Source organism: Plectrocnemia conspersa, unplaced genomic scaffold, assembly GCF_051122295.1.
Source record: "Plectrocnemia conspersa isolate PC_06_02 unplaced genomic scaffold, ASM5112229v1 ptg000002l, whole genome shotgun sequence".
Classification (NCBI taxonomy): Eukaryota; Metazoa; Arthropoda; class Insecta; order Trichoptera; family Polycentropodidae; genus Plectrocnemia; species Plectrocnemia conspersa.
This window is the reverse complement of record NW_028277166.1, coordinates 13,244,506-13,271,762: the sequence shown is the minus strand read 5'-3', so window position 1 is coordinate 13,271,762 and position 27,257 is coordinate 13,244,506. Positions and strand designations below refer to the sequence as shown.

General features: G+C 30.1%; 3 protein-coding genes across 11 annotated transcripts; 1 reads left to right on the top strand and 2 right to left on the bottom strand.

The window, feature by feature from the left end:
- Positions 1-809: 809 nt before the first annotated feature.
- Positions 810-16,390, bottom strand: Iml1 (GATOR complex protein Iml1). 7 transcript variants are annotated; one of them, XM_088181804.1, is made up of 26 exons: positions 16,272-16,390; positions 16,021-16,167; positions 15,792-15,961; positions 15,453-15,719; positions 15,243-15,385; positions 14,990-15,177; positions 14,570-14,925; positions 14,034-14,155; positions 13,811-13,962; positions 13,536-13,748; positions 13,270-13,467; positions 12,857-13,003; positions 9,479-9,696; positions 9,228-9,418; positions 8,988-9,162; positions 8,727-8,921; positions 7,478-7,564; positions 6,933-7,015; positions 3,279-3,356; positions 3,017-3,221; positions 2,638-2,743; positions 2,334-2,579; positions 1,969-2,129; positions 1,497-1,900; positions 1,329-1,428; positions 810-1,259 (listed from the first exon to the last, which is right to left on the bottom strand). In XM_088181804.1, the coding sequence occupies exons 1-26, from the start codon at positions 16,312-16,314 to the stop codon at positions 1,047-1,049; spliced, it is 4,608 nt and encodes a 1,535-aa protein (XP_088037930.1). In that variant the 5' UTR covers positions 16,315-16,390; the 3' UTR covers positions 810-1,046. The 7 variants fall into 7 exon arrangements, with proteins under 7 accessions (XP_088037930.1, XP_088037931.1, XP_088037932.1 ...); XM_088181805.1 differs by having other exon boundaries at positions 2,334-2,576; XM_088181806.1 differs by lacking the exon at positions 7,478-7,564.
- Positions 16,391-17,578: 1,188 nt separating this feature from the next.
- LOC148237720 (rRNA methyltransferase 3, mitochondrial) lies at positions 17,579-21,540 on the top strand. Its single transcript, XM_088181811.1, has 5 exons — positions 17,579-18,103; positions 18,172-18,416; positions 18,479-18,634; positions 18,703-19,096; positions 21,326-21,540. Exons 1-5 carry the CDS (start codon positions 17,691-17,693, stop codon positions 21,486-21,488), a joined length of 1,371 nt encoding a protein of 456 aa, XP_088037937.1. The 5' UTR covers positions 17,579-17,690; the 3' UTR covers positions 21,489-21,540.
- Positions 21,520-23,317, bottom strand: BCAS2 (BCAS2 pre-mRNA processing factor). 3 transcript variants are annotated; one of them, XM_088181816.1, is made up of 6 exons: positions 23,176-23,317; positions 22,917-23,092; positions 22,746-22,847; positions 22,072-22,182; positions 21,812-22,004; positions 21,520-21,750 (listed from the first exon to the last, which is right to left on the bottom strand). In XM_088181816.1, exons 1-6 carry the CDS (start codon positions 23,248-23,250, stop codon positions 21,577-21,579), a joined length of 831 nt encoding a protein of 276 aa, XP_088037942.1. In that variant the 5' UTR covers positions 23,251-23,317; the 3' UTR covers positions 21,520-21,576. The 3 variants fall into 3 exon arrangements, with proteins under 3 accessions (XP_088037942.1, XP_088037941.1, XP_088037943.1); XM_088181815.1 differs by having other exon boundaries at positions 21,520-21,753; positions 23,176-23,316; XM_088181817.1 differs by having other exon boundaries at positions 21,520-21,744; positions 23,176-23,316.
- Between the last annotated feature and the right edge of the window lie 3,940 nt (positions 23,318-27,257).

Genomic DNA, 27,257 nt, shown 5'->3' with positions numbered 1-27,257 from the left:
ATTTTTGTATTACTTTTATAAAATAATTTAAATTTTCTTTTACATTAAAATTAAAATCTTTTTGTTAACCTAAAGATATACCACCACGTATGTTTTTGTTATTACGTGAGAACGGTAACACGGTAACAAAATCTTTAATTTTTGAACGCATTTATTATTATTATTAAGTTCCAAAAATCATACAAAGTAATATTTATTAAGTTTTACAGGAATTTATAAGCATTTACAAGCAAATTTCTAAACAGTATGTTTAGACATTAGCATTATTTTTCGAATGAGAAGGAAACAACTTGCATTTAATGCTCCTAACATTGTATAGTTACTTGAGTCAAAAGGGTCAATTATTTGTGTTCTCATTAATACAAGTAATATTAACTGACAAAGTAGTTTTTCAAGGTGCTTTAGATTTATAAGATAAAATAAATGAGATCAAGTCTAATTAAATTACACGTAACTGTATTATGTAATAAAATATGTATTCATAAGATATTAATAAATAAAAAAAACTTTTTATTTTTATAACAATATATTTTAAAAAATACATAAAAAAATAATATTAAAATATATTTTGTATTTATAATTGTTGTAACCCAGACAATTTACATTTCTACATTATTATTAACAGATTAAAATTTGACAAAATCTATTAAATATGGTTATTATTGCAAAATAATTGATAGTGCTTTTAATAACCGAACTAAATTTTAAATGCCATTAGCTCTTGAATTACTAATGCTAAAAAATAGAAAGTGAATTAAATGTAGTTTCTTTCGATGACTATGAGTATAGGCATTTAAAATATTGTTAAGTTTTATTTTTTCATACTGTATATTTTAATCACAGTTTTGCATAACTAATATAATATATGTCTAAAATATATACATACATGTAAAAAAATAAGTTTTATTAAAACATAATCTATATTTTTACATTATTTTCCTCTTTTTAATGAGTAATAAAGATATATTATACAAACTGTCTTTGGCTGTTATGTTTACGATTGAAATTTATCAATTATATTTATAGTTAAATCAACAAAATTAAGATTACGTTGGTAAATTTACTCCATCTAACAATTTCTCTTTAAAATTCCAACAGTGATCCCAGAATTGACTCAACCTTTGTTCTTGATTAGCACAGAAATGCTTAAAATCTCTTAGAAACTTCAATTGAAAAGATTCATCGCCGGTGGCCGGAGTATTATTGGAAGATCTCCATTTTTTCGACACCATGTGGTTCCATGACCATAAGAAACCCATCTGGAACAAATACATATAAAATTTAAATATATAACAAAATACTGCATCTTCAATTATCAAGAAACTGACTCTGCGACTATTGTCATAATCGTCTTTATTTTTGCCGCTGACGTGACGAGTGATGTAAGCCTCGTGGGGACTAGGTGCTACGTCGAGATGAACCGGATATCTGAAGCAATGATACATAATAATTATAAATGTGCATCGAGGTGTATAAAATATATGTATGATGCACACCTGGCTGGATTGATATATTTGGTGAGTGGCCTAGTTCGTTGCGAAGTTCTTGGAGGCGGAGGCGTCGTCGGTATTAAAATAAACATGTTACCAGTTAAATGTACATAAAGATGTTCTCCGACTCCGCCGCCAATGTGCGAAGTACTTTCGACTGTACATTTAATGAACCCGAAACGACTGACTATCGCTTCTTGAAAGAGGAACAGTCTTGCAGCCCAAGATTCTTCAGGAAAACCTTCGAATAGCGAGGATTTATCTTTAAGCAGAGGTTCTTCGTTTAGTGGAATATATATAGGTCCTCTAAGCGGATCAGATTTCAAAGTGAAAGGTAACGCTAACGGATCAGCTGGAATGGGTAGCATTTGGAGACCGCACGCTTGAGCTTTACGAGCCCAACCGAATATCTAAAAAAGAATATTATTTAATTAAGAAGTTCATACAATAAATAATATATTAACGTTAAAAACGTAACCAGATCGGCGACGATGTTTCCACTGGCTGTCGTCCATTGGATGCACATTTCGTATGCTGTGTAAGGCCTCCAAGATGCTTGATATCGAGCATGACCCCATTCGATTCTGTCGCTCTTTGTATTCACATCAATATCGAGATGCGTATTTTTATATAAAGGTTCTAAAAATTTAGAAATATTGTGGGTGGTGAAATATACATGCTTTTTTGTTTTACTATTTTTTTCATTTAGGGTTTGCACAACGGCTTTAGTTTCGAGTAAAAGTCGTACAGATAATAGCACATTAACTATTGATTCTGTCGGCTGTCATAGTTCCTTTAATGCTATATTTTTTATTAAATTAGCTCAAGAAATTAGATACTTACGATCTATATCGTTGTCTTGATTCATATAATTGAGATCGATGTTATCGCAAAGGAAAGCCGGCACTTCACTCTCATCCGCAGTACTCTCAAAAGTCTGCGATCCGGTAATATCCAAAGCGCCATGAATGCGCACTTCTCCAGTGGGTCCGCATCGAGGCGATCGAGGCCCGAGCACTTCCACTTCCATCCATTCGTTCTCGAAGCTCTGCAAGTCACCCAGCGGTTGAATAAACTCGCCACTTTCTGCTAAAAGAAACCACGATTACGGTAACTGCGTCACTATAACTCTCGATCGATCGCATACCTTTCTCCTTCTTCTGCGGAAGTATGAAATACATGTAATAACCTATGATGAACGGTTTGGAGAAATCTCCGGACGCGTGACATATTAACCCTTCTTTCAGCATGATCTGAAATGATTTATATTGTAATCGACAATTAAAATATAAAATCAGCGGCGGCTCATAAAAAACTTATTATAGCCATCATTATCAATATATTATAAATACTAATACATAAAATAATTGAGCAATGCTTCATTAAAACATCGATTAAACGCTGCATTGGCTCATCACATAAAAAGTAATTATAATATCAAACACACTAACAGCCATTATAATTTATTTTAGAGCTTAGATGAACCACCACTGTTCTTGATAGTAATTAATTATTAAATAACATACATCCATCTTTTGCTTGGCTTTATCTATATCGTTGATACCCTCAACGTGATAGATGATCCATTGTATGGCGTCGATTGAAATGAACGTATTTGACGGTAGACTGATTGTATGAAGCATAAAACCTACACCAGTGACGGGATGACGAATTGCTTCTAATATATCCATTATGGTAGCGTTGATTTTTAATTTTGGTTCTGATGAAAACCTTGAATAAAATCAATTATGTATTATTTTATAAAATATGATACATTGCATTACATACCCTTCATCTAAAAGATCATCAATTGATTCCGTATCATTTGTATTCGCCACTCTATTTCTCTCTTTAGAGCCGGTAGACCTATAAAATATAAAAGAATACATAAAAATATTGCGAAAACATATTTAATAATGATATTAAAATCAATTATGTCGTAATGTAATTTGAAGAAAAGGCTTACCGTGCGTTTACGTTAAATCCATCGATTGACATCTTCAACGCAGATAATTGCTGAAACCACAAGCCACAAGAAAAAGGTAATAAAAAGGATCAAGCTAGTAAAAAAGGGAAGTGTTAAACTCGATAAGCACATTACAGCTATCATTTATCATATCCTGAGGCGCACATCTGGATTTCTGATGAATTGAAAGGAAAGTAAGAATTCAAAATTAAAAATAAATAAAATTGTTTGATTATTAACTCGTACATGTAATAAATATGTATGTATTCACTCTGCGAAAAGGAAACCTAGTAATGTTGAACTAAAATAAAACGTTCTAGTATTCAAAATATAGTATATTAAGTAGTGCTTATTTTTATCAGCCCTTTTTTACAGCAGCACAATATATCACTGTTAATACTTAACCAATTTAAAGCTGACAGAGCTATAAGCATAAAATTTTTAACCCATGAAAGACCGAAATATATAATTTTTAACCCATGAAAGACCGAAGTATAATTTTATATATGATAATTCACATAGTTAATTTTATTTACATAATTAATTATTATCTATTTTTTTAAACTAGAGATAAAATAAAGCAAATTTTATGATATTAATTATTATTTTATGCAACCCACAGATTGAAAGCCACTGATAAAATAATTTTAACATATGAACCAATATAATGCAGAACATTTGATAAATTTTTGTTTTTTAATTACGTTTAATTCAAAAGTTATCATATCTTTTTGTTATAAATCTGTGTTGCCCAAAGTTCTCGCAAAACAGCCCGTTTTCATAGATCATGCGGGAAAAAAACGGTCCGTCGGCCAAGTGTTATGATTATGAAAACGTCAGAAAAAATCTATTGCCGGTGACTAGATTATTTACTCGTCAAATCTATAGATATAATTTAATTTATTTCGATTATATATATACATAAAAGTTTCTTATATATTATTTAAAAAAAAAAAGAAATGCGAATATTTTTTACTTTTAATTTTTTTTAAAAAGATGTGCAAAATCGCTCATGTAAAAATGGGACTGTAACAAAAGGGTTAAACACGTTTTTATTTTAACTAAATACTACGCAAATGAATCAGATGTTGAAATAATAAAGACATATTGTCACTACATATTCGGTATAACACATAGGAGAATTTTTCAAAATGCAATTAGACGTGATTTTAAATATAATTTACGTAAAAATTATGAAGAATAAGTATGTGTCTACATCAAAATGATGAACTTGAATATTCATATGAACTATGTGGCCATAGAGCATATCAGGTTGTCCCATTAGTTTTTGCGTTTCTTTTTCTTACATTTGCAAAAATGTGTAACTTTTTATAAATGAATGATAATGTTACTATTCTTTTGTTGTTTGTTAACAGTAGTCATTTCAAAGTTGGTATTTAGTAATGGGATATTTATTTTTTGATATTTTTAACCCTAAATCAACAATGACAGTTGAGATAAAATAATAATTTGGCAATAGCAGTTAAAAACATCTGCAGGGATGCCATTAAATTTAGAAAGTGTGGAATATGGTTCTAAAAATTTTGACATTAAATATCTACGCAAGAGCGGGTATTCCTTAGGGGTTGTTATACAGAAGCTAGCACAAAAGCTCAATGTGTCGCCTACATCAATTCATAGGCATTTAAAACGTTAGGAAAGGTGTTAATTTGTAGATTATGAGTACCTCATAAATTTTCTGGGGAAGACTTCGCGCAGCGAATCTCAATATGCCAACAAATAATGATTCTAGAACAGAAACATTTATTTTTGAGTTAAATTGTTATATACTATAGATGAGAAGTGCTGTACTTTTGCACATGACATAAAAGGCAGTGGTTCTATGCCAATCAAGCCTCAATTCAAACAGGATTACACTCCAATAAGACGATGGGATTTGAAGGGCATAATTCATTTTGAGTTATTAAATTATAGGCAGACAATTAAAAGCGACTGAGATCATAAAAAAGACTTTCCCTTATAAATTAATGAAGGGTAATTTTACACCACGACAGCACTCGTCCTCGTGTATGCAAGAAGATGATAGAAACAAATATTTTACAAAAAAGGATATAAAAAACGACATCAAAGAATTTATTGCTTCCAAAAATACACTATTTTTCGAATTAAATATATAAAAAAATGAATAATTGTATTACTCATTTTACCCGCACCTTAAAAAACGCTAAAACTTATGAAACAACCTGATAGAAAAGCACAACAAATTTATAAAAAAATAAATAGGAGCAACTATGTCTATGATTTCAAAAATGGTTTATAGTGGAAACTAAGCCAGAAATAATATTTTATAACGGGTTTTCAGGGTTGTGTTACATACAACTTATAGTATTGTATATCCAGGAATCATTAAGAAACTGATGAAGCTGGATTTATAAAAATTAAGGGACATTGGATGTATTCCTGTTTATGAAGCTGGGGAAAATCACAAGATTTTTATTAAAATTTTTACAAAATTTAACGCACATACTTAGATAAATCATTGTCAACTCATTGACGAAAATGACAAAAAATATGCAATTAGTTCGTAAAAGATTGGTAATGTCATATAAGCTAATGGATTGTTTTATTCTTTGTATTTGCAATGAAACGGGGTTTTAGCCGACTGCCCAAAAGGAACAAAGGGAAATAAAACACCAGTGATGCCAAAATCAATTAACACTAAAAACAATAACTATTGTGGGCACAAATATCGAAAGAACGTGGACACTGTTAAATGTAATACAATGAATCCATTGTTGCAGGACTTAGACAAACCAGAACAAATGTATTTGCTCAACAGACAGAATAATCTAATAACATATTCTTTGGATAAAAACAAAGATTCCAGTTCCACGTCATCCAGATTGGTCAAGGAATCGAAGGAGTAAGGGAATTGATCTCCTCCCTTTCCCCCAATCGTATATAAGCTGTGATACTGTCATAGAAAATCACTCCATTACAACATTTTTAGACATGACATAAAAATTGGAGGTTCTGACATCACATATTTAGAGGCTATCCGATATTTACCATATATAAAATTGGTCAGAATTATTATGCTTCTCCGTAACTCCTTTCTTTGTCTGTACCAAAATCTAAGTATCTGCAAGTGATTTATAAAAAGTATCATCGGTTATATGATTCTTATAAATATACGATTTATATAATATTTTTCTTGACTATCTTAGAATGTATCATAGTTTATGGACATCGGTACCACAGTAACAATTTTTTTTAAATTACCCGTCTTAGAATAATTGACCAAGCACTTGCAATTATAATATCTTATTTAATAACACATGCAGTATATTTAGATGCATAAAAATAGTTTTACTGCTAATTGAGTTTTGAAAAGTTTGAACTATTAACAGAAAGGAGACCACACCATATCAAATTATAACAAAAGCCAAAAAAACACAAGCGAGATTTTTACACAGGCAATAGCTATAGAGTGATGTAATAATTGTGTTACTGACATGGTGTCAAACCGTAGCCGAGGTTTGTCCGGTAGTCGAGTGCTTCCGACGCGTTCCCGAAATGGCGAATTACCCATTCCGACCTATTCGAAATCACAAACGCTTAAATTCATTTATTTAACGATTCGTACCAAAAAAATAGAACAAATAATATAATATTACATATTATTACATACATAAAAAAATCAATTATATACATACATATTGAAATATAGATGAACTTTTATAGTATGATTTCGGAAGCTTGTTATAGGCTTAGCGTGTTAGGGGATAGAGCCAGATTTTTAAATGTTAAAATCATCATTTCGTGAACTATTAAATGATTATATTTATTTTGCAATGAAATTACTAATAAATTCGTCAACACGGAAACAGTATCAAAATCATTATTTAAGGAGTGATTGTGTAGATAAAGATGGTTTCGATGATTCGGCGGCCGGCTGAGAAGAGGAGTTATTTTCATGTGTGAAAAGCAAGCATGGTTTCGAGATGATTGGATTGTTTTTGAAGATGATCGAAAGCAGTTGCAGTTAGTTTTAAAGTACCTGACTTGTCTGTCTACAGACGATGCTCGTAGAATGTCGTCGGCGAGCAAGGTGGGGGGCGCAGGGGGGTGCCGTTGGGGCTATGGCCTGCGCGAGCATACCCCGTAATTTTGAAAAAATAACCGATGTTGGAAAATAATTTTCGAATATGAAAGAACAAATTATTATATCATTATTTGCGTAGTTTTATATAAGCATTCTATTCATATATCATATTATTACGACAAAAATAATAAACAAAATAACTTTCTATATAATTTAACAATGAAACCAAATGCATTTTTGTCTCGCTCACGACTTCTAAATTTGTGTGACATATACACGCATTTCAGTAAGTATAGCTTTATTTTGAGAATAATATTTCGTTAGTACTCACTACGTTGGACTCAACTTAAAAGAAGAATAAAACAAAATACAAATAAAAAATAAATAAAATACATGTGCATGCAAAGCAAAATATAAAACTATTTTAGTTATTGATAATCAATAGCATTAATCAAATATTTGGTATTAATTTACCATTAAGCTATATATATACCTTAAAACTATGTAAATATTAATTAGTATATATGTATATATATTTATATATTCGCTAAAATAATAATTAAGCATATTTATATGAATAAATATTGTATACATACACAAGCTATAATAGCAGGTATTCTAACTTAGAATTATTTTATATTTAATACCCAAAATTAATATCTAAATTCATGTTAATTTGGAAAGTATTACTTCTTTCGTGTGTAATATTGCAATTTTATAGTGCTTCTGTTCTAGTAATATTTATAGTCATAATTAGGTATGATATTGTAGAATAATGAAGTAAAGGCGAACTTAAGATACTTTAGAAATATAGCCAGTAATTAATTAGAGTGCACCCATGAATAACTAAAAAAATGAAAGCGTATATTATTTCTTATATTATAATTCTTAAAGCTTGTCATTTTAAAAACTTCATTTAAAACTCTTGTTCAATCTGTATTTCACTATGACTCACTGAATCACCGATTCTGGGCTGTCTCTTGTAAAGTGAACCTTTCTTTTTCGAATTTAATTTTAACAATCTTGAAATGTATTCAGTTGTTTCGTCTGACTCGTTAACATATACTAAACTTCTATTTATTGACAATTTGGTTTAACATACATGGGTGCACTTTAACAATAGAGGACTTTTAATTATGCATATTAAATTACTAGTTCGCCTTGTACTCATAAAACAAAAAAAATGATTAAACATTATATATACCCGTTGCTTGTTAGGTCTTTTAATTTTGTTCAAATGCGCCTCCGTCATCTTCAAAAACGAATTGGTCAAACTATCCAAATCTTGACGGGTCGAATCTGGATATATATCGCAATGTTGAGCTCCTTCTAAAATTCTTTTCGTAGCCGGATTATTGAGAGGCAGCAACAGAGTTCTGAATCTCCAATACTTCGAAGCCTAAAATTATCGATTAAACTAAAATGTCATCGAAAAATACTTTAAAAAATTAAAATGGATACTTACTTCGACTAAAGCAAAATCTGTATCGCCTCTAGTGCAAATATAATGGTCCATGTAGTTCCAATTGTAATTTTCCAGCTTTTCGGTCGTAAATGAAACCCATGATACTTCGTACGTGTCGTGATGCGGCGCATGGAATCGGTAGCGATAGTGAATGTTGAAAGGCGGATAAGGATGTCTGAAAATGATTTAATAAAATATGGATATTCATAGAATAGTATTAATATTGTAACGCAAATATACCTGGGTCTGTATCTAGTCACGGTGATCATTGAACCGACTAGTGTAATTTTATGAAAAACTCTACCGATCGATAAATGATGACATAGCGGAGCTGGCACTCTTGGCGCAGCCGGTGCCACTGCGGAGGACTGTAAACCATTATCAGTTTCAGATAAGCCACCATTACCAACACCGACAATTAATTGAAAACCCTATAAAATAAGTGATATTAATGAAATGATCCATTATTAAAAAAATATTATGTATTAAACCTGAGCTAGTCGTTGTGAAACTAATTCTTTAAAAACATCTTGCGTCGACAACGGTTCTTTGTATATAGCTCTATTTTGTGCAAAATCAGCATTGACATCGTCGGGTAGCAAATTATAATCTGACACCACGTAATCGTTTTGCAATGATCTTTTGTCGGGAAAGTAATCGGTAGTGATTGGCAAGCAAGCGGGAATCGTCAGCGATTTCCAATCGACGCCTATATTTCACAAAATTTTGAAAATTATATACAAAATATAGCATAACTTGGTTTGAATAAATAAATTATAACAAAAAAGTCATACTTACCTGATTACAAAATTAATGTTGATTGTTACTTATTTATATAACTTTGTACCGTATAATAATATTTTAAATAAATATAGTTCATGATATATATGTGCTAATAATAAACGTGTGATAATATACAATCATTAAAGTGCACAAGTATAATTTACAAGTTATAAATAGGAAGGATTATCTACAATGTCTATATAAAATATAAATATACATTCCAATGCATTACAAAAATTTAACAAATTAATACCATGCTCATCCTAATTATATACTTACACGAACCGGAAGAATAATGTGCCATTTTAAAGATTTTTTATTAGGTAAAATAAAATTAAAACCTTTAAGATGACTTATAAATATTCACAAAAATATTGTACTAGTTTTAATAAAAGTGAATATAATGCTACAGTGTGATCAGTTAAATCAATGCATACAAGCAGAATAAATATAATATATATAAACTAAAAATTACACAATGGATGTAAAATGTTATTCATACAAATTTTTAGATATGTATATTTTTGGCAATAATAATAGGGCGCCCTTTAAAATACTGCATAATTAGACCTAAATATTTTTAGTAGTGTGGAGACGAACGATTGAAAATCACTGTTTATAAATAACCTACGTAGACTGCAGCTTTCAGAAAGATAAGAGAAGACTAGAATGATCCGGAAACACCCGAGATTTGTTCAATTTAAACCAATTCTTTTTGGTACAATTAAACATATGATAAAACTTAAAGGTTGAGTATTTGGGATGTTGTATATGTATGTGTTGTAGAATAATATTATCTCGTGGATTGCGCTACACATACGCTCAAACATTAAAGTATGATGGTCCGAGATTATAGTAGGAGTAGGAATTATGTTCTGTGAGAGGGTCTATTTACCATTACTTAAATTTGGAATCTAGTTGTTCTTTTTAAAAAATATTTCCAAGAAGTCCTATTCAAACAAGACAATGCTCTTTGTCATATTCTGCATTGAAAGGATTGATAGTTTTGGAATGGCACGAGACCTAAATCCAATAAAGAAATTATGGTATACTTTAGACTAGACAGTTGCTATAATATACACAAGTCTCGAGTTGATATAATTAAAGTAATAGATATTAGAAATAGGTTTTAAATAAGTTAAATAAAATTATTTATATTTTCTCGAAATATACATTTATTAAGGTGCCCCATTATTTTGTCCAAAGCTGTAAATATGCAAAATATCATAGTGTAATTATATACCTACAAATATAAACTGCTCAAAAAGTTTCCAAACTTTTCAAATTATATGTTTCCATGCTGTTTGGGACAGTATCCGGAAAGTTCACAGGCAACAATTCACCGATCAGTTAATTTGTCGAATGGAAAGTTCAACTATCCTACAATTGATTGCCGATGATTCATTTATTAAAAACTATGAAACGTCAGTTAACGTATTTAATTTCATTGTTTGTCATTTTATCCGTCAAATACATATGATTTTTTTTTTAATATTTCCGAAACTATTGACACCAATTTCAATGAAATTTAAAAAGAAGCGATAAAATAATGGTCTAGGACAGAGGTGGGGAACCTTCAGCCTTAAGGCCGCATGTGGCCTTTTGGCTCCTTTGGTGCGGCCTTTTCACTGACGCTCAAATTTGTTTTTTTTATAAATAAAAATATATTTCCTTTGAATAAAGAATTATATGCAAGCTTTTGGAAAAAGAGCGTAATTAACCCATGATATGCTCCCAAAATTTCTGATACTGATTTTGAGGTCATCAATTGAACTTTCTTGAATGTGACTTTTTTGTTTGGAACTAGCTTAATGCGGACTTCCAATGTGAAAAGGTCTAGGAGGTTTGATCGCCGGCCGATTAATTATTTTTATTATCGCTTGAATTGCTTCTAACATCATTAATTTTAATTCATACTTTTATAAACTATTCTTATTTAATATTTTTTTTGTTTGATTTGAAGCACTATATAGATATGCATAATTTTGTTGATATTTTAGAACTGATAAAGTGCCTTCGCAAAAAGGATTGTTATATATTCCACGCATTGTCAGCTCTTTTGTACCTGAGAATGCGTGGAGTTTAAAAAATAATATTTCTTATATAATAATTAAATACATTGCATTAATTTGCAATATTACATTACATTAAAGTAATAATTTATTTCTATCTAAACGTAAGTTAATAAATAATTTTCTCAAATTTATAAAAAATTAAAAAACAACAGAGCAAATGTTTCAAGATATTGTAAAAAAAATGTAAAGATATATAATAATAAATAAAAATTAAATTAAGTCAAAGTATAATTGAATAAACAACTAAATATAAATAAGCAAATTCATTTAAAATAAAATACATATTAAATTAATATTTAAAAAGGTGAACTTTCGTTTGACAAATTGAGGGTCGGTAAATTTTCCATTTGACAAATTTACTGGTGGGTGAATTTTCCTAGAACAATTTGGAATGATTGTAGATACGCTATTTTGAATAAGAATTAAAAAAACATTGGAAGCAGTGTAGAGAAGGGATATACTCTGAAGGTGACAAAGCTATAGTTTGGCACTTTTTGAACAGCCCACATACACTATTATAATTCTAAGTTGTAAGGTTTCATAATATAATACGTGTGTGTATATGTATATGCAAAATATATAAATATCAAGTGTTGAATACTATATTCTAACAGTATTTTTTTCTATAAACCATCAACGCAAGGCATAGTAAAGTCACCGATAAGCTAAAAAATGTATTAATAATGTATTCGAACCTATTATAACTCTCCCAGCTGACGATTTAGACAGGAGCGGTCAATGTTACATTTGAACATACATTATACAACGGCCAGTTGATGTAACGTGATGGACGAGAAAAGTTATAGATTAAATATAAATATGTATGTTGTAATAATTATATTCGTCGCATGTACATGCATTGTTTATTTTTCGGTTTATAAGTTAAATAGGATAAAAAAGATTAAACGGACTTACATGATAAACACAATATGTACAAAAAACGATTCTATCTCCAAATTGTTAATGTATATTTAATATACACATATATTTAAACGTTAAAGAAATACTGACCCGTAGTAAGAGCTGGTGTCCATTCTTGTTCTCCGGTAGCACCCCATAAAAGAGCTATATTATTGTTGTTATTCATGTTATTGGTCGAGGAAGTATTTAACACTGGATGAGAAGGTGAAATCAACGATCGTTTCCTAGTTTGAGGCACTGTACATATATAAATTTAATTAGTTATCAATTGAAATAAAATTATGCAAAAAAGTTCTGTCTACTATTCATTGAAATAATAACATTTTTTCAAGGGTATCTCTTTATATAAAGCATAAAAAATATTTAAGTCGAAAAAATATAAGTTAAATAATAGTGTTTTTGTATAAAAATAAAATTACATATTTTTGTCTAGCTCGATCCTAAATTAGGTTATTTATATTTAACAAATAGGGACAGAACTGTGACGATTCTATGATATAAACCTTCTCCATGAAACGGATGATGAGCAGATAGAAGCGGCGGCGTTGGCGATAGTGGACCAGGTGGAGTAGCAGAATAGCTTTGCAATGATGGTATTGTATTATTAGTTTGAAAATCGCTGCCGTAGTCTTCCCCCGGACATCCACTTCCCATAGGACGTGCTTGATAATGATGTTGTTGTATAAGAACACCAGTTGGACCTGATCAGTACATATTAGATATCAATTACATATATTAAATAAATGAAAATATAAGTAAGTAAAAAAACCTTTGGGAAATATGTGTGTCCATCGACGGCGATTACTAGTGAGCTTGACAGTCACGTGGGAAGGATCGAAAGGATTGATCAAAGCTCGTCCGGCTCTGACGACGGCAGCGCTGACGCCGTCAGCGCAGACGATTGTTTGAGCTTCAGTTCCTTGTCCAATGTTTCCGACAACACACGGAGTTTCGTTACAGCAAAATCCACGCGATTTATTAGCTGATTCAAATTAGCATATTTTAAACTATTTAAAAAGAATAAAAAACAAATTATATGCATACTTGTTCCAGCTAGAATGTCAGCCGCGTTGTGATGAATGTCTGGATCTGACATTTTTCTTCGTCTATTGACCGTACAAGGCGGACTTCTTTCTCGATTCGTAATCTCCAGACCGGCTGCTGACGTTTTTTTAGTTCTACACACTCGTTGTAAGCTGTGGACATTTTAAATTACTAAAATGTAAATTATTTTTATATATTGATTATTTTTTAAACTAAAACTAACCAAGTTCCATGAGCTGGAGGCAGTTGAAATACTTGTGCATCGTAGGCATCATAATCAAATAAGGAATTATGAATGTATTCGTCTTCTTTGATCAATTTTGTTTTGCGATCATTCTCATATACCTATATAATACAAATGTATGATTATCTTTAAATATAATATTTTTATTAAGACCCCAAGTACTAGAAACTTGTTTCGTGGGAAATTTTATAGCATTTATGACAAGAAATTGTCAAAAATGCTATAAAATTTCACTGCAGCCATTCCGTTGCTCGAGAATTGTTATAAAAAAGGCCAGCACGACCCTCATATTTATCAACAATCTTAACAAGAAAAGAAAGTGAGTCTCAATGGTGATCAGCATTGACTGATACCTGATCCATATATTATTTTAACATTTTAATTATCATCCTCGCCATAAAACTTTACAGTTAATTATAAAAATACGTCATGTGTCAAAATATTGATTTTATTTTTTGTCAGATATAATGTTCTTGTCTTGGGGGTCTTTGTATTATAATACCATAAGAATTTACCTTATGTAAAGGTTCTTGTGATCTTCTCGGAGGCAATTTTATTCTTGGTATAAAATTTGAATATGCTACTTTCTTATTGGTTGAATAGAAGGACAAGTTAATCCAATGTGGCATTGAATAATCATCTACTGTACTTATCGTTGTGTCTTTATTATGAAATTTCAATAGCGGAACGGCGTGCAAAGGTTGTTCTCCGACACACACCAAATCGCTTCCAACTCCATTATCAATAATTCTTTGCTTGGTCACATTTGTTAGTTCTCTATCTACTTCAAACACTCCTACACCGGGCGTGATAACTACGCTCAATTGACCAGTTCTATCGAAGCTCCTATCGAGATAGTGTTTTTCAAATACTGAAATCAAAGTCAAATATGTACTGTGTGTCATAATATTTTATAGATAAACAATCATACTGACCGTTGAGACTCATGTTTAAGACTTCTAAGAAATTTCCTTGAGCCGCAGTTGAATTTACAGCAGACGGAATTTCCATATTGGATCTTTCGTGATACTGTAAAACGATTTTTTGATAATCGGTAAACAACCGTCTCAACTGCAGCAGCACGTTGGACCAATCTTCATATCTCTCGTTCTGAACGGCGACTCTGCAACATTATAAATTATTAATAATGAATGAATTATTAGTAAATAATATTTTCATTTATATTACCTATAAAAATCTTCATAAAATCTGCCTCTATAATCCTTTTGTAAACACTCGCTCATATGTTGGGGAAATTCATCTAAAGTTTTTGCATTATAAAACGTACGAGAAAACAGCACAATAGTCACTTCATGATTACTTCCATTTTTCTGAAAATATATTAATTTAAAACATTGATTAACATAAAAAATTGAACAATATATTATATTTATATACCTTCCATTTTGCAAATAAATCAGCTAAGAATCCATTAACCGCCTTTTCAAAATATAAATCGCCGTGAATATCGAAATCCCACATTTCGGACGACATCTGTATAAATAAATAAACCATGGACGTAGACGAACGAAATACAACTTTAGTTTCTTCGGTGATGACTCCGCAAGCTACTCTATCGCCCTGAGACCACATTTCGTACACTTGACACCTAATTGATCCACCGCAGTGGTCAATCTTTTTATTTAAATACACGCAAGTATTGATCTGTAATCAGTACCATACAAATATAAAATAATTGCATAAAAATATATGTTTTTTATATAAAAAAGTAAATACCATATGATTTTTTAATCTCCACATTTCGGAACGTCCTAAGTATTGGTCTTTAAACGTCAATTCAACCGAATCTAACGAAACATCAGCCGCATTTACAATGTTCATGTTGACATCGGCGTACGTGCGGAATTGAAACGTACTGGCAATACTTGCCTCGACGCTAATAACGTCTGTAAGAAATTGTGAATGTATCAGTATAAAGTGATTTCAACAAAACACCTAGGATTACCTCTAGCTCTTCCGTGAAGATCTTCTTTGAGTACTTGCGGAACTTGCAATAGCAATCTAGGAAAATCATTTTCAGGTTGATATATTTCAACTATATCGCCTTCTTTAATGCCTGGATAGTCCTTCGGGTTGATTAATAAGTCCTCGGCTAGAAATTTAATAAGGCGTAGTAGATTTTCGGCAATTGACAGTTTGAAGCGTTTAATATGTAAATATGTCCATTGATGACATTTTAAATGTTAAATTACTCACCGCTAAAGTTTTTACTATGTACAATTAATTTAAAGTTCTTCATGATTCTATTTTACAGCCAGAGCAGAGTCCGGCCTTCGTGTAAATGTCACATTGGATGTTGATAAAAGTAACGACACAAAAGTCAAAACAACTTGATTACTGACCAGTAACGATTAAATAAAATTATTAAAATACATATGTATATGTAAACTGTAGTGTGATAAACTAATAAGCATTTATTCAGATTCTTTTGCCTGTTGAAGTTGTGAGTGATCATTCGTCAAGTTATTTTGACATTTTTGTGATTTTTATTGGGACAAGAACGTCTTAGCTCTACTAATTTAGCTTTACTTTCATTAAAAAATAAACATTAAAAAAAATATTTTGTGATCAAACATGTGATTGATCACTAAATATTATTAAAATCAAAAAAAAAATTTTTTTACTAAACAGTAATTTAAATTTAAGTTTAGTGTATCAATCACAATGTATTTGATTACTAGTGTTTTATTATTTGACATGATTTGATATGATTAAGTGGATACTTATGTTTAACACTTCTTTCATCTGCTGAAAAAACTCTTCTCTGGTTATAAATAATGTTCGGTAACTAAATTGTGTATAATTTAGTTCGTTTTTTTATCTATGTTTTGCCTAAATATAAATATTGTACTTACTGTTGTAATTTTTTATTCATATATATATTTTTGCTGCCGTGAAAATTTATGTCAATAACATTTAAGAAATTTTCACTTAATGGACGTATAGTAGGTGGGTGGTAAATTGCATTTTCGCATTATAAAATTTAAATAGAATTTTTAAAACTTAATAGTTTATTATGAAAATGAAGTTGGAAGCGCTAAATAATAAACTTTCATTTAAATAACAGCGGAGATTTATAAAAACGACACATGCAAGTTGTTCTGGCCGTTGCTTCTTTTACACAAATGGTTTCAAAGGCCCCGCAAAATGGATGATGGAGTTTTGCGGAGTGCGAAGCCAGCTCTGTCTAAGTACACGTATTTTACAAATATAGATACACTAAGTTCGAATTTCATCTTGTTTTTTTTTAAGAAAATAAAATATCGCTATGAGAATTGTAATTTCACATGTTAGTCATTTTCTGAGGTGGAGAGTAAAATTTTTACGAAAAACCTAGGACGTCATTTATGGAAACATTTATGTCATTTATGGTCAGATTTGATTACATTTCTACTTCGAGCCATACGCGAGGGAATCTGTTGCATTTGATCAGAGTCAGCCCTGCTAGTTAGTATTCTTAATAAATATAATTTTCCCCATTCATATATTATAGATTTGTGATAGGGTATGGTCAACATTATCAGTTGTTAAGACTTGTGTCAATCGTTTGTTAGGTTAATTGTTAGTCGGATCGAGTGTGCTTCTCATTGAAAACGCTGTGTTTAAAAAACAACTATGTCTCGTTTGTGGATTGTTTTAAGTCGTAATTATACTCGTTGGAGTTCTCGTACACCAGTCAAAGTATATTATCCAGAGTTTGATCCAAATAATGCCGGCGAAGATAGTGTGGTTGACTTAAGTTCGAAGAGTAAAACCAACGAGCTTAAATATTCAAAACAGGAAATTAGAAAGGAAAAAGAAAATTTTTTCAAACGACAAAATAAATCGCCGAATCTAGCCAATCGCAATAACTCGATTGATTTGAAAAAAGTCGATAAACTGACTTATTATCCAAAAGGCCAAAACAAAACATTAACCACGTTAACTGAAAAGCCTAAACGACTAAGCAATTATCACCTTGAAAAAGTTACGAAAGTCGGCGATAAAAACGTTTATACAAAGCTATCCAACAACGATCCAGATATTGGGTTATTATTATTTAGCATATTGAATATAATAATTTTATTATTCTTGTATAATATTTGCTTTCTCTCAGAAACTTGTTGATCAAATTAAAATCAACAAAGCATCGTTTGAAGTCCGATTTAATATTAGTGGAAGGCCGGCGAATGATTCATGATGCTTTGGTTGCTAATGCAAAATTAGAAAAGTTGATATTTTCTAGAACACAGGATTTTGAGATAATTAGACCATTCATGAACGATGAAGCAAGAGCTTATAAGATGTCTTATAAAGAAATTCAGCAATGGTCTGATTTGGACACTTGCCCTGGATTGATCGGTAAGATTCAATCTGAATTTATTCACTTTAATTATATATAAATATATTTTTTTGGATTTTAGCTGTTTTTAAAAAACCAAATCCATTTCAAATAAAGGTATCTACAGATCGCTTACCCATACAAGTGGTATGCGATAACGTGCGAGACCCAAATAATTTGGGTGCTATTTTACGAGCAGCTGTTGGGATTGGGTGTAAAAATGTTTTATTGACTAAAGGTACATGATAAAATTCAACGGGAGATTTTTATATATATGTTTGGTACTCATTTTTTTTATATTTTAAGGATGTGTCGATTTGTGGAATCCAAAAACGATCAGAAGTGGCTCCGGTGCCCACTTTCAAATTCCAGTGTATAATAAATTAGACTGGAAGCAGATATCAGAGAGGTGTAGCAATAGTGTAATATACATAGCTGATAATAATATTTTTGTAAAACAAGAAGACGAAAAATATTTTCAAGAAAATCGTGTAGACGAGAAAGAAATCGATGAAGAAGAATCCGCACATGAAACATCTGATGATGAAGATAGTGATGACAAAGTCTCTGAAGAAGATGTTAAGAGATTCAAATCTGAAATAACTTCAATACCATATTATTCTGCCAATTTTTTGCATTCAAATCCCATAGTGTTGATAATTGGGGGTGAAACTGAGGGTATTAGCAGAGAATGTTACAGGTATGAAAAAAAATTGGAGAGTGAGAATAAGTATATATATACTACCGGTTAAAAGTTTAAGACCATGACAATAGTAACGAATCCACCCTTATTTATTTTAACTATTAAAAATATTACCCAATTAAAGAATAGATTATTTTCTTTATTTGCCATATGTTTTTTTTCAGAATCGCCCTTTTTTATTCTACACAGAGGGTCGTAAAAGGGATAAGCGTGACTAATCTGGTCCAGCTGTTAAATATGCGATGGCGAGCGTTTAACAACTCAATATTCTATGCACATTCATTTACATGCATATAAAACTACAAATCATAATCTGGAGAATTTTTGTTCCTATCTTTCATTCAGTTTCGTCTTATTGGATTTCTTGCTATTAGACTGTTTACAAACGTTGGTTTAACGGCTGTTAAAAATATTCGTTGTCCAAGTCTTGGACTTGGAAGATGTCTTCCTAAATTTTGTTTTGTATTTATTATCTTTTCATACAGAGTATTTGCTATTTACACAATATTCACTGTTGAAAGGGGAAAAGAACACTTTTCGTTTATCCCTGCATTTTATAAACTAATAGAAGCTGACGTGTTTAGAGATGTCTAGTGGACTACATAAAAATATTGATCATTCTGTATCCTCAACAGTATACGGGAGTGCCTGTTTTAATTCATTTGTCAATTGCTGCAGAATTTATCGCAAATTACATGACATTACAAGTGTTTTGTATATGCAATTTTTGGTATGTTGCAGCTGTGTCTTAATTATTTATTATTTAATGTGAAATAGTGTTGGGCGACTCTCTTTTAACACATTGAATACTGTATGCACAAATCTGTGCATTTCTTCATTTCAACTTCATATAACAAAATCACACATTAAACTGTGTATTTATTGTAACGTATTCGTTTAGCGCTTTAGTCAAAGATATTACTAATATTATATTAACTAAAATAGTTGAAAAATCAATATCAAAAATTTCAGAGGCTCAAAACTCAGTTAAAAAAAATCGTTTTTAGGCAGTGATTACAGATTTTTATTTATGAATGTATTCCACATATATATTCGTAATAATGAAATCAGTTACTATAAAACTGAATTGCATACCAAAAAAATAAAAATGTATTTAAATAATTTTTAACACTACGGACAATATATGCTGTGATATTTGCGTAATGTAACAGATAAATAGATTTCTTTTAACTACCAACAAATACAATAAAATACGCACATTCACCTCCAATAGCGATATTCCCTCGTAAAAACTTATTCTATTATTATTTATACTTTTTATAAATAATAAACACTAATGAAATTTTATATTTATGTGTGTTGTGTATAAATAATAATAGAATAAGTTTTATATTCGAGGCTTACTTAAAACGGTACAGTGCTAAACCAAAAACTGCATTTTTAGGAATAATGCCCGGTATGCAATATGTTAAGATGTATATATGTTGCATTTACACTTTCCGATATTTGTTTGCAATTCGTAAAAACCGTAAATATCTTGCCAATGTACTAGACACTTTGTTTTTCTCTGCGTTGGATATTATTAAATTTGTCATAATAATAACTAATCTCAAAAATAATAATGCATCACTTTAGAAAATTTAGAAAGGCACCAGTCCGTGACAGCTCCCTTTCACAAAATGAATGAATTAGTATTTCGATCGGATGATAATCTGCAGTCTTGTACAGCAGTGATCGGCAAACTATTTTACTCGCGTACTTCTTTAATGACAAAAATATAGTGCGTCAATTTCTCGTTTCTTTGCTGTTTATGATAATGTTGTCAGTTGGCGTACCCCCAAATATCGACTCGCGTACCCTCTGGGGTACGCGTACCCAACATCGGAGATCACTGTTGTACAGGACCAATGGGCATGACACTTACTTTTTTAATAAGTTTATTAAGTTTTTTTAACTTTTTAAATAAGTTAAAAAACTGCTAATTTTGCAGTTGCACATTTATGTTTTTATGTACAAAGTTAACGATATTATAGAATATTATTTTCATGATAGAGCTATGCCCTAAGCAACAGCTATTTAACAAGATATTAAACTTGTGTGAAGGATTCGACTGGTTTCGTTTTAAAAAAAGTAATCTTTATAGTATCACTTTGAAAATCGTCAAATCTATTTTATAAGATATTGGAAAAAACTGATAATGGTGTAATTTTAGTACATTTCAATCGAATAAACTTATGTAGTGTAATTCAATTTTTATTGTTTTAGATTTGGTTTCGATAACAAAGCAACGTGTTTGAATATTCCGTTGATGAATGGCGTTGAAAGTCTCAATGTCGGAATGGCTCTTGCAGTGATAGCATTTGAAATGAAGAAACAACTTTTATTGGGTTCAGCTGAAAAACAAGAAGTATTGAGTAACATAACTTGAAATGTATAATAATAAAAATAAAACAAATAGGTTTAAATTATTTAAAAAAAAAGTCTTATTATTTCAAATAAATGATTGTATAAAAATGTTAAGCAGCAAAAATATCTTCGTTATTGTCGGTTTTCTGTTTCTTTTGTTGTGGAGCATCGTCTTCTTCTTCTTGATCAGCATTTTGTACTTCTTTATCAGACTCTTCAGTTGTCACTGCCACTTCTTCAGCTGTATGTTTTTCTACATCATTTTCCGTTGGTTTTTCCTTTAACTTCTAATTAATTAAATTAAAATAAACATTATAAAACTACTTATTTGTTATAAAGATATACCTCATTCTCTTTATTTTTTTCTGCTTCGTTCGCCTGATATTCAGCGAGTTCCATCTCAAATTCTGCAATAGCACGCTCGATGCGATAATTATGAGACACAAGTTGCACCCACTCTTGTTCTAGACTCCGCAATTTAGTACCCATTGCAGTTTGTACGGATTTTCGCTCCCAATTCACAGTGGCTGTTTCTTTTCTAATAGGAAAAGCAAAATTTTACATAATAGAAAATGTTAAAAGCACAACTATATAACTGCACATACTTAACGGCTGCTAATCTAGATTGAGCGCTAGCTACCATCCTTGTTAGAACCTCTAAATATGCTTTCCATGTCTCGCAAGCATACTCTAATTGCAGTTCCAGATTTATTACTCTAAACAAAAGTAAATATTGTAATATAGAAAAAAAACTAATTTTGTATAAAAACCCAAAGGCAAGAACATGTTAACTTGACATTTTTGTCGAAAAGAAGTTTTGTGTGTTAATTCAAATAAACACACTCATATTTTTCGTAAACGACTAGGAAATACAGAACCAGCAACGAAGAATATATAGATTCATCTTTCAAGTATGTAGTTAAAAAGTGAATAGATTAAATACAATACATATTTAAATATATTTAGGTGTAAAGCGAAAATATTGGCTTTCTGTTGTCTGCATTAATATAACAAAAGTCAAGTATGTTCTTGTCTTGAATGTTGCTTTGGTATTTTTTAGTTAGCACAGCGCCATGCTCTAAAACCACCAGTTGTTACTCTGCAATGCGTTTCCCATGCTGTTCAAACCAAACTTAAAATTAACCATTATATTGATGTTACATTCGTTTAGGTTAGGTTTGGGTTTGAACAGCAAATAGACGTTTCGCAACTGTCAAATTTGAGCGTGGCGCCACGCTAACTAACAAGTACCGTTTTTTATAGAATAAGAAATGTGAACCTTGTGGCTTGATGCTCTAATTGAGCATAAGAATTATCGACTGCTTCAGACCAAGCGGAGACGTCACTGAGTCTGCCGGCAGCCGGGGGAGGTAATTCATATCTAAATAGAAAATAATTAAAATTAAGTATGTATTATATATTTAAATAAATTAATTTAATTTTGTAATACCTCTTCATTGATAATGGTTCTGGAGGTAATCGTGCATTTAATCTTTCCAATTCTCTTTTGAGCATTGGGGTTTCAAATGTGTTCGTCGAAGTGGGGAATGTGTTAGGGGGGAGTTGTTCCAGATAGTTTTTAGTGGGTCTGTATCGTCTACACTCCTCTTCCACCATAGCTGAAGCCTAAATATATTGATAGCGTTATATCATTTATGTAATATAAATTATATTGGCATAATTTATAAGATATATTAAAAAATATTTACAGCTTCTCTGACTCCTGCATCGTCATATCCTTGATCGATGTATGGCAACGCGTCGACAACTACTTCACCGGCCATCTTTACGTCTCCTAACCACAAATAGCAAATGTCAAACAACGCTTAGCGGCGAATGTTACCAGAGGGAAAAATAAAATTATTGCTGTAATAAAATATTATTTTTATTACAAAAATGTTTACAATAAATTTAATATTTAAACATTATTTATTTATTTAATGCTCATTCGGCAAATTATTAAATTTTAAATACTAAAATAAATTGTAATAAATGGGTCGTCTATACATGACGACATATCCTAATGGAGGGAGATAGGGTCTGACAATATAACGGCACATTAGGAATAAATAAGGTATTAATTTAAAAAATCTACCACCTGAAAAAGAATTCCGATGGGTAACTATTATTTTAGCTCTTAAAGAATATTAAAATTATATAGAACTGGGAAAATGTCCCACTATTCTGAAAAGTTATTTTAATGATGTCATGGCTTGGCTATTGTTTATTATTAACAGCCAAGTAATAATGTATTTAAAAATTGAATCGCAATATATGTGAATGTGTAAAGCTTTAATATATTTTGAAGAATTGAAGCTGAAGTTAATTGAAATAATAAATAATGGTTTTTACCTATAAATAATAAAAATATTTATAAAAACTCAAAACACTGATGCCGACATATTTTAATGTGCAATTTATAAATATTATCAAACCTGCATTGATTATTTAAATATTTCAGACAGATTTTTCCTGGAAATGTGTCCCTCATTGTTCAAAGATCGAGGAAAGCTCTGTGTTCATTTCAAGTCACTGGCACTTAAATATAAATGACGGCGAAATATTTAATAAGGTTTCGTGTGTTAAAAGTTAGGCGATAAAATAACGAGTACTGTCAACGTGGTTGGATTGAAATTTTTATATATAAACAGGTATTAAAAAATGTTCATTCTTGTGAAAAGCAGTTTTTCTAACGTAATGCATCGAAAAGGATTTTACCGTTTTTTCAATGTTTCAATAGTAATTTTTCGTAATAATAATTTATTTTTGTACTTGCTCTAATAGAAAACGAAATGGCAAAATGAGTATTTAATTCTCTACTCTAAAATCTTAACTATTATGGAATATTTAGTTTCTATGCATGTGTTGTTAAGGCGTAAACGTATAAAAATACTGTTAGAAACATGCTAATAACATTATATAAAATTATATGTAAATGATGCTGTAAAGTTTATTTCAGGAAACGATAGATTTCAATAATTTTATGATGGAATAAATAAATAATAAACTATTTTAATATTTTTAGTAAAGCATTTAACACGTTAAAGTACAATATAAAATATATTAAACCAAGAAATATTTAATGGAAAGATTGTATATTCGTTTCTTCCGGTAAAATAAGAAAATCAGGAGAATAATTGGTTAACAATAACCTTAAAGAATCTTTCGTATAGCTATTAGTCAAACTTACCTGATTTTTATATTTTATTATTTTAAGATTGAAAAATGCTGATACATATAATCATATACTCTAAAAAACGAATTCAAATATTTACAGCATCTTTTTAAATTTGGGTATTTGTCGTTACAAATATATTTGAAAAAATATTTGAGAAAAATCTCTAAAGTTCATTATAATAAAAACAATTATAAAATATTACTGACACTCGTTGATTCATCCAATTGCAAGGAAAATTAAATACGTTGATTAATATATCACGAGGTGTTCATTTGCATTTGTGCTCTTTTCGTATTTCGAGATTATTGTATATCTTAGATGTATCTTTTTATTTCGCTTTTTTATGATGTTTTTAAGTAGTAAATCCAAAAGTAAATACAAACAATTAATCAGACTCGCATTAACACATGCCTGTCCGGTGAGGAGTAAACCCAGTAATATTATTTTTCTAAATAATATTACTGGTTTTACTCCTCACCTAAAGCTAAAAAATAATATAGAATGAGTGGCGTAGCTAGGGTTTGTGCCGTTTGGTAAATCATGAAAGGTTTTAAATACAATATATTTTAAAGAATTTGTGCGAAGCTTCACAGAAAATGCTTGAGGTATATGTAAATCATCGACAGATCTAATTTCATAATTATGTATCTGTTTTCTATATTTAAATTTAGTATTTATAAAAGATTTTCCCTATAGCAATTTTTGGTTACCATTATTAGTTCATATTTTGATAGAATAGTTAAAGGCTAAATTTTAGTTTTCATATCGACATTCGACCATCGTGGCGCATTGGGGTAACCTGTTAGGCCACGATAGTCTTAATTTAATCGAAAAAATAAAAAATAAAAAAAAATAAAATATACATATGTATGTATATGTCTTTCGTGTGAACATCAAAAGGTAAATTTAACAAATTTTATATACCTTAAAGTGATTTTAATTTAAATCTACTTATAAATCCCCAAATGCAAGACATACATATGTATATTATACATACATATGTATGTTAGATGTCTGTGAATACATGCATAAAAAATGTATAATCTAGTTTTATAAGATAATATATTTTGAAACCTGTATACATTTTTTGACATTGCCAATATTTTTTTAATATATATCAATAAAGTTATAAAAAATATTTTTTTTATCTAAAAGTAAATCTAAGAATTTTATATTTATTATAATATCAAAATTATCATTAAATATTATTATCGTTTCTTTTTCATTAATTTTTAATTTGTTTAATTTCATCAATTCACTAATATGGATCAAATCACTCATATTTCTTTGCATTTCTTTGTATGTTTTAGAGTTATATATTAGCACTGTATCATCAGTATACAGTTGAATTTTTCCTGCAAGTTTACATAGGGTTAAATTATTTATGTACAGATTAAATGATATAGGACCCAAAATAAAACCCTGTGGAATTCCACATTTCACCGCCACACATTCGCTTTGTGTACCATTTATTACAACTACTTGTTGTCTATTATTTAAATAGCTTTTTAATAAATTTAGCGTTGGTCCTACTATTCCGAAATGTTTTAATTTCTTTAAAAATATGTTGTGGTCTACTGTGTCCAAAGCTTTTTTTAGTATATAAATAATGCTAAAATTTTATTTATTTCGTTTAAGTTTTGTTGTATTTCATGAATTAAATCCAAAACTGCATATTTTGTATTGAATTTGTTTCTAGATCAGTATTGTTAATGTAATAAAAAAATATATTTTTTAAAAGTTAATTTGTTCTATTGGCTAGAATTGATTCAAATTTTTTGATAGAACTGTTAAAATATATATAGAATGTATAGAATCAGACTTGTAAAAACTATATCGATTCTAAGAAACTGGCCAAATTTTCGGGCCGTGCAAAAATGTTTTAATCTATGGGGGCGGGATTTTATGGTCGGCCGGGGCATAAAATCAGTATTTGTTAAACTGTTGTTTATTTTTTTACATATTCAACTTAATTTTTAGCTATTCGTGGATATATATTTATAATTGCATTCAGTTAAAGACCACACTACACGAACGGTTCTTTCATCGCAAAAATACCGCCCCAAGCAATTGCCGCCCGGGGCGGTCCGACCTCCTCGCCTCTCTAGCTACGCCGCTGTACACATAGACATTTTTATACTAATCTAAAAAACGTTTATTCGAAGAAGATTATCATTTATATAGCAGAAAATACTATAAAAATATTTAACATTGTCACACTAATCCAGTAATCGTATGTATAGGAGACTATGATAACAACAACATTAAATTTCAATTTAAGCATAAAATGCCTAGCACATATTACTAGAAGCTAAAAAATGCATATTATTGGTTCCATATCTTCAATTAAATGTACTGAAATTAACACTAAATCCATTGTTTTGTCTTTTCTTTTACTTTTATTTAAATCGTAAAAGGTTCTTTAGTTTTTCCCCTTAAATTGTAACCATCAATGTTTTATTTTACATTCTTATTTTTTTACTATATTGTAGTAAACATGAAAATGGCTATAAACCAGTAATGATGTGTTTGTAAAATTATCGTATTGAAATAAAAGTTTTATAAATAAAATCCCATTTTCATTATTTTTTAGCAAAGCTTCTACACTTTCTC

Bases quoted from the DNA above. Each gene is read 5' to 3' on its own strand.
- Iml1 (XM_088181804.1), bottom strand. From the start codon at position 16,314: ATGAAGAACTTTAAATTAATTGTACATAGTAAAAACTTTAGCG. The intron at 8,922-8,987 runs GTAAGTATCCAT...CGATAATTTTAG, and splicing joins CAGATTTTGCTTTAGTCGAA to GCTTCGAAGTATTGGAGATT. The intron at 3,222-3,278 runs GTATGTAATGCA...ATTTTATTCAAG, and splicing joins GATGATCTTTTAGATGAAGG to GTTTTCATCAGAACCAAAAT.
- LOC148237720 (XM_088181811.1), top strand. From the start codon at position 17,691: ATGTCTCGTTTGTGGATTGTTTTAAGTCGTAATTATACTCGTTGGAGT. The intron at 18,104-18,171 runs GTTATTATTATT...GCTTTCTCTCAG, and splicing joins AACAACGATCCAGATATTGG to AAACTTGTTGATCAAATTAA. The intron at 18,417-18,478 runs GTAAGATTCAAT...TTTGGATTTTAG, and splicing joins CACTTGCCCTGGATTGATCG to CTGTTTTTAAAAAACCAAAT.
- BCAS2 (XM_088181815.1), bottom strand. From the start codon at position 23,250: ATGGCCGGTGAAGTAGTTGTCGACGCGTTGCCATACATCGATCAAGGA. The intron at 22,848-22,916 runs GTATTACAAAAT...TTTTCTATTTAG, and splicing joins GAACCATTATCAATGAAGAG to ATATGAATTACCTCCCCCGG. The intron at 22,005-22,071 runs GTATGTGCAGTT...TTTTCCTATTAG, and splicing joins TCTAGATTAGCAGCCGTTAA to AAAAGAAACAGCCACTGTGA.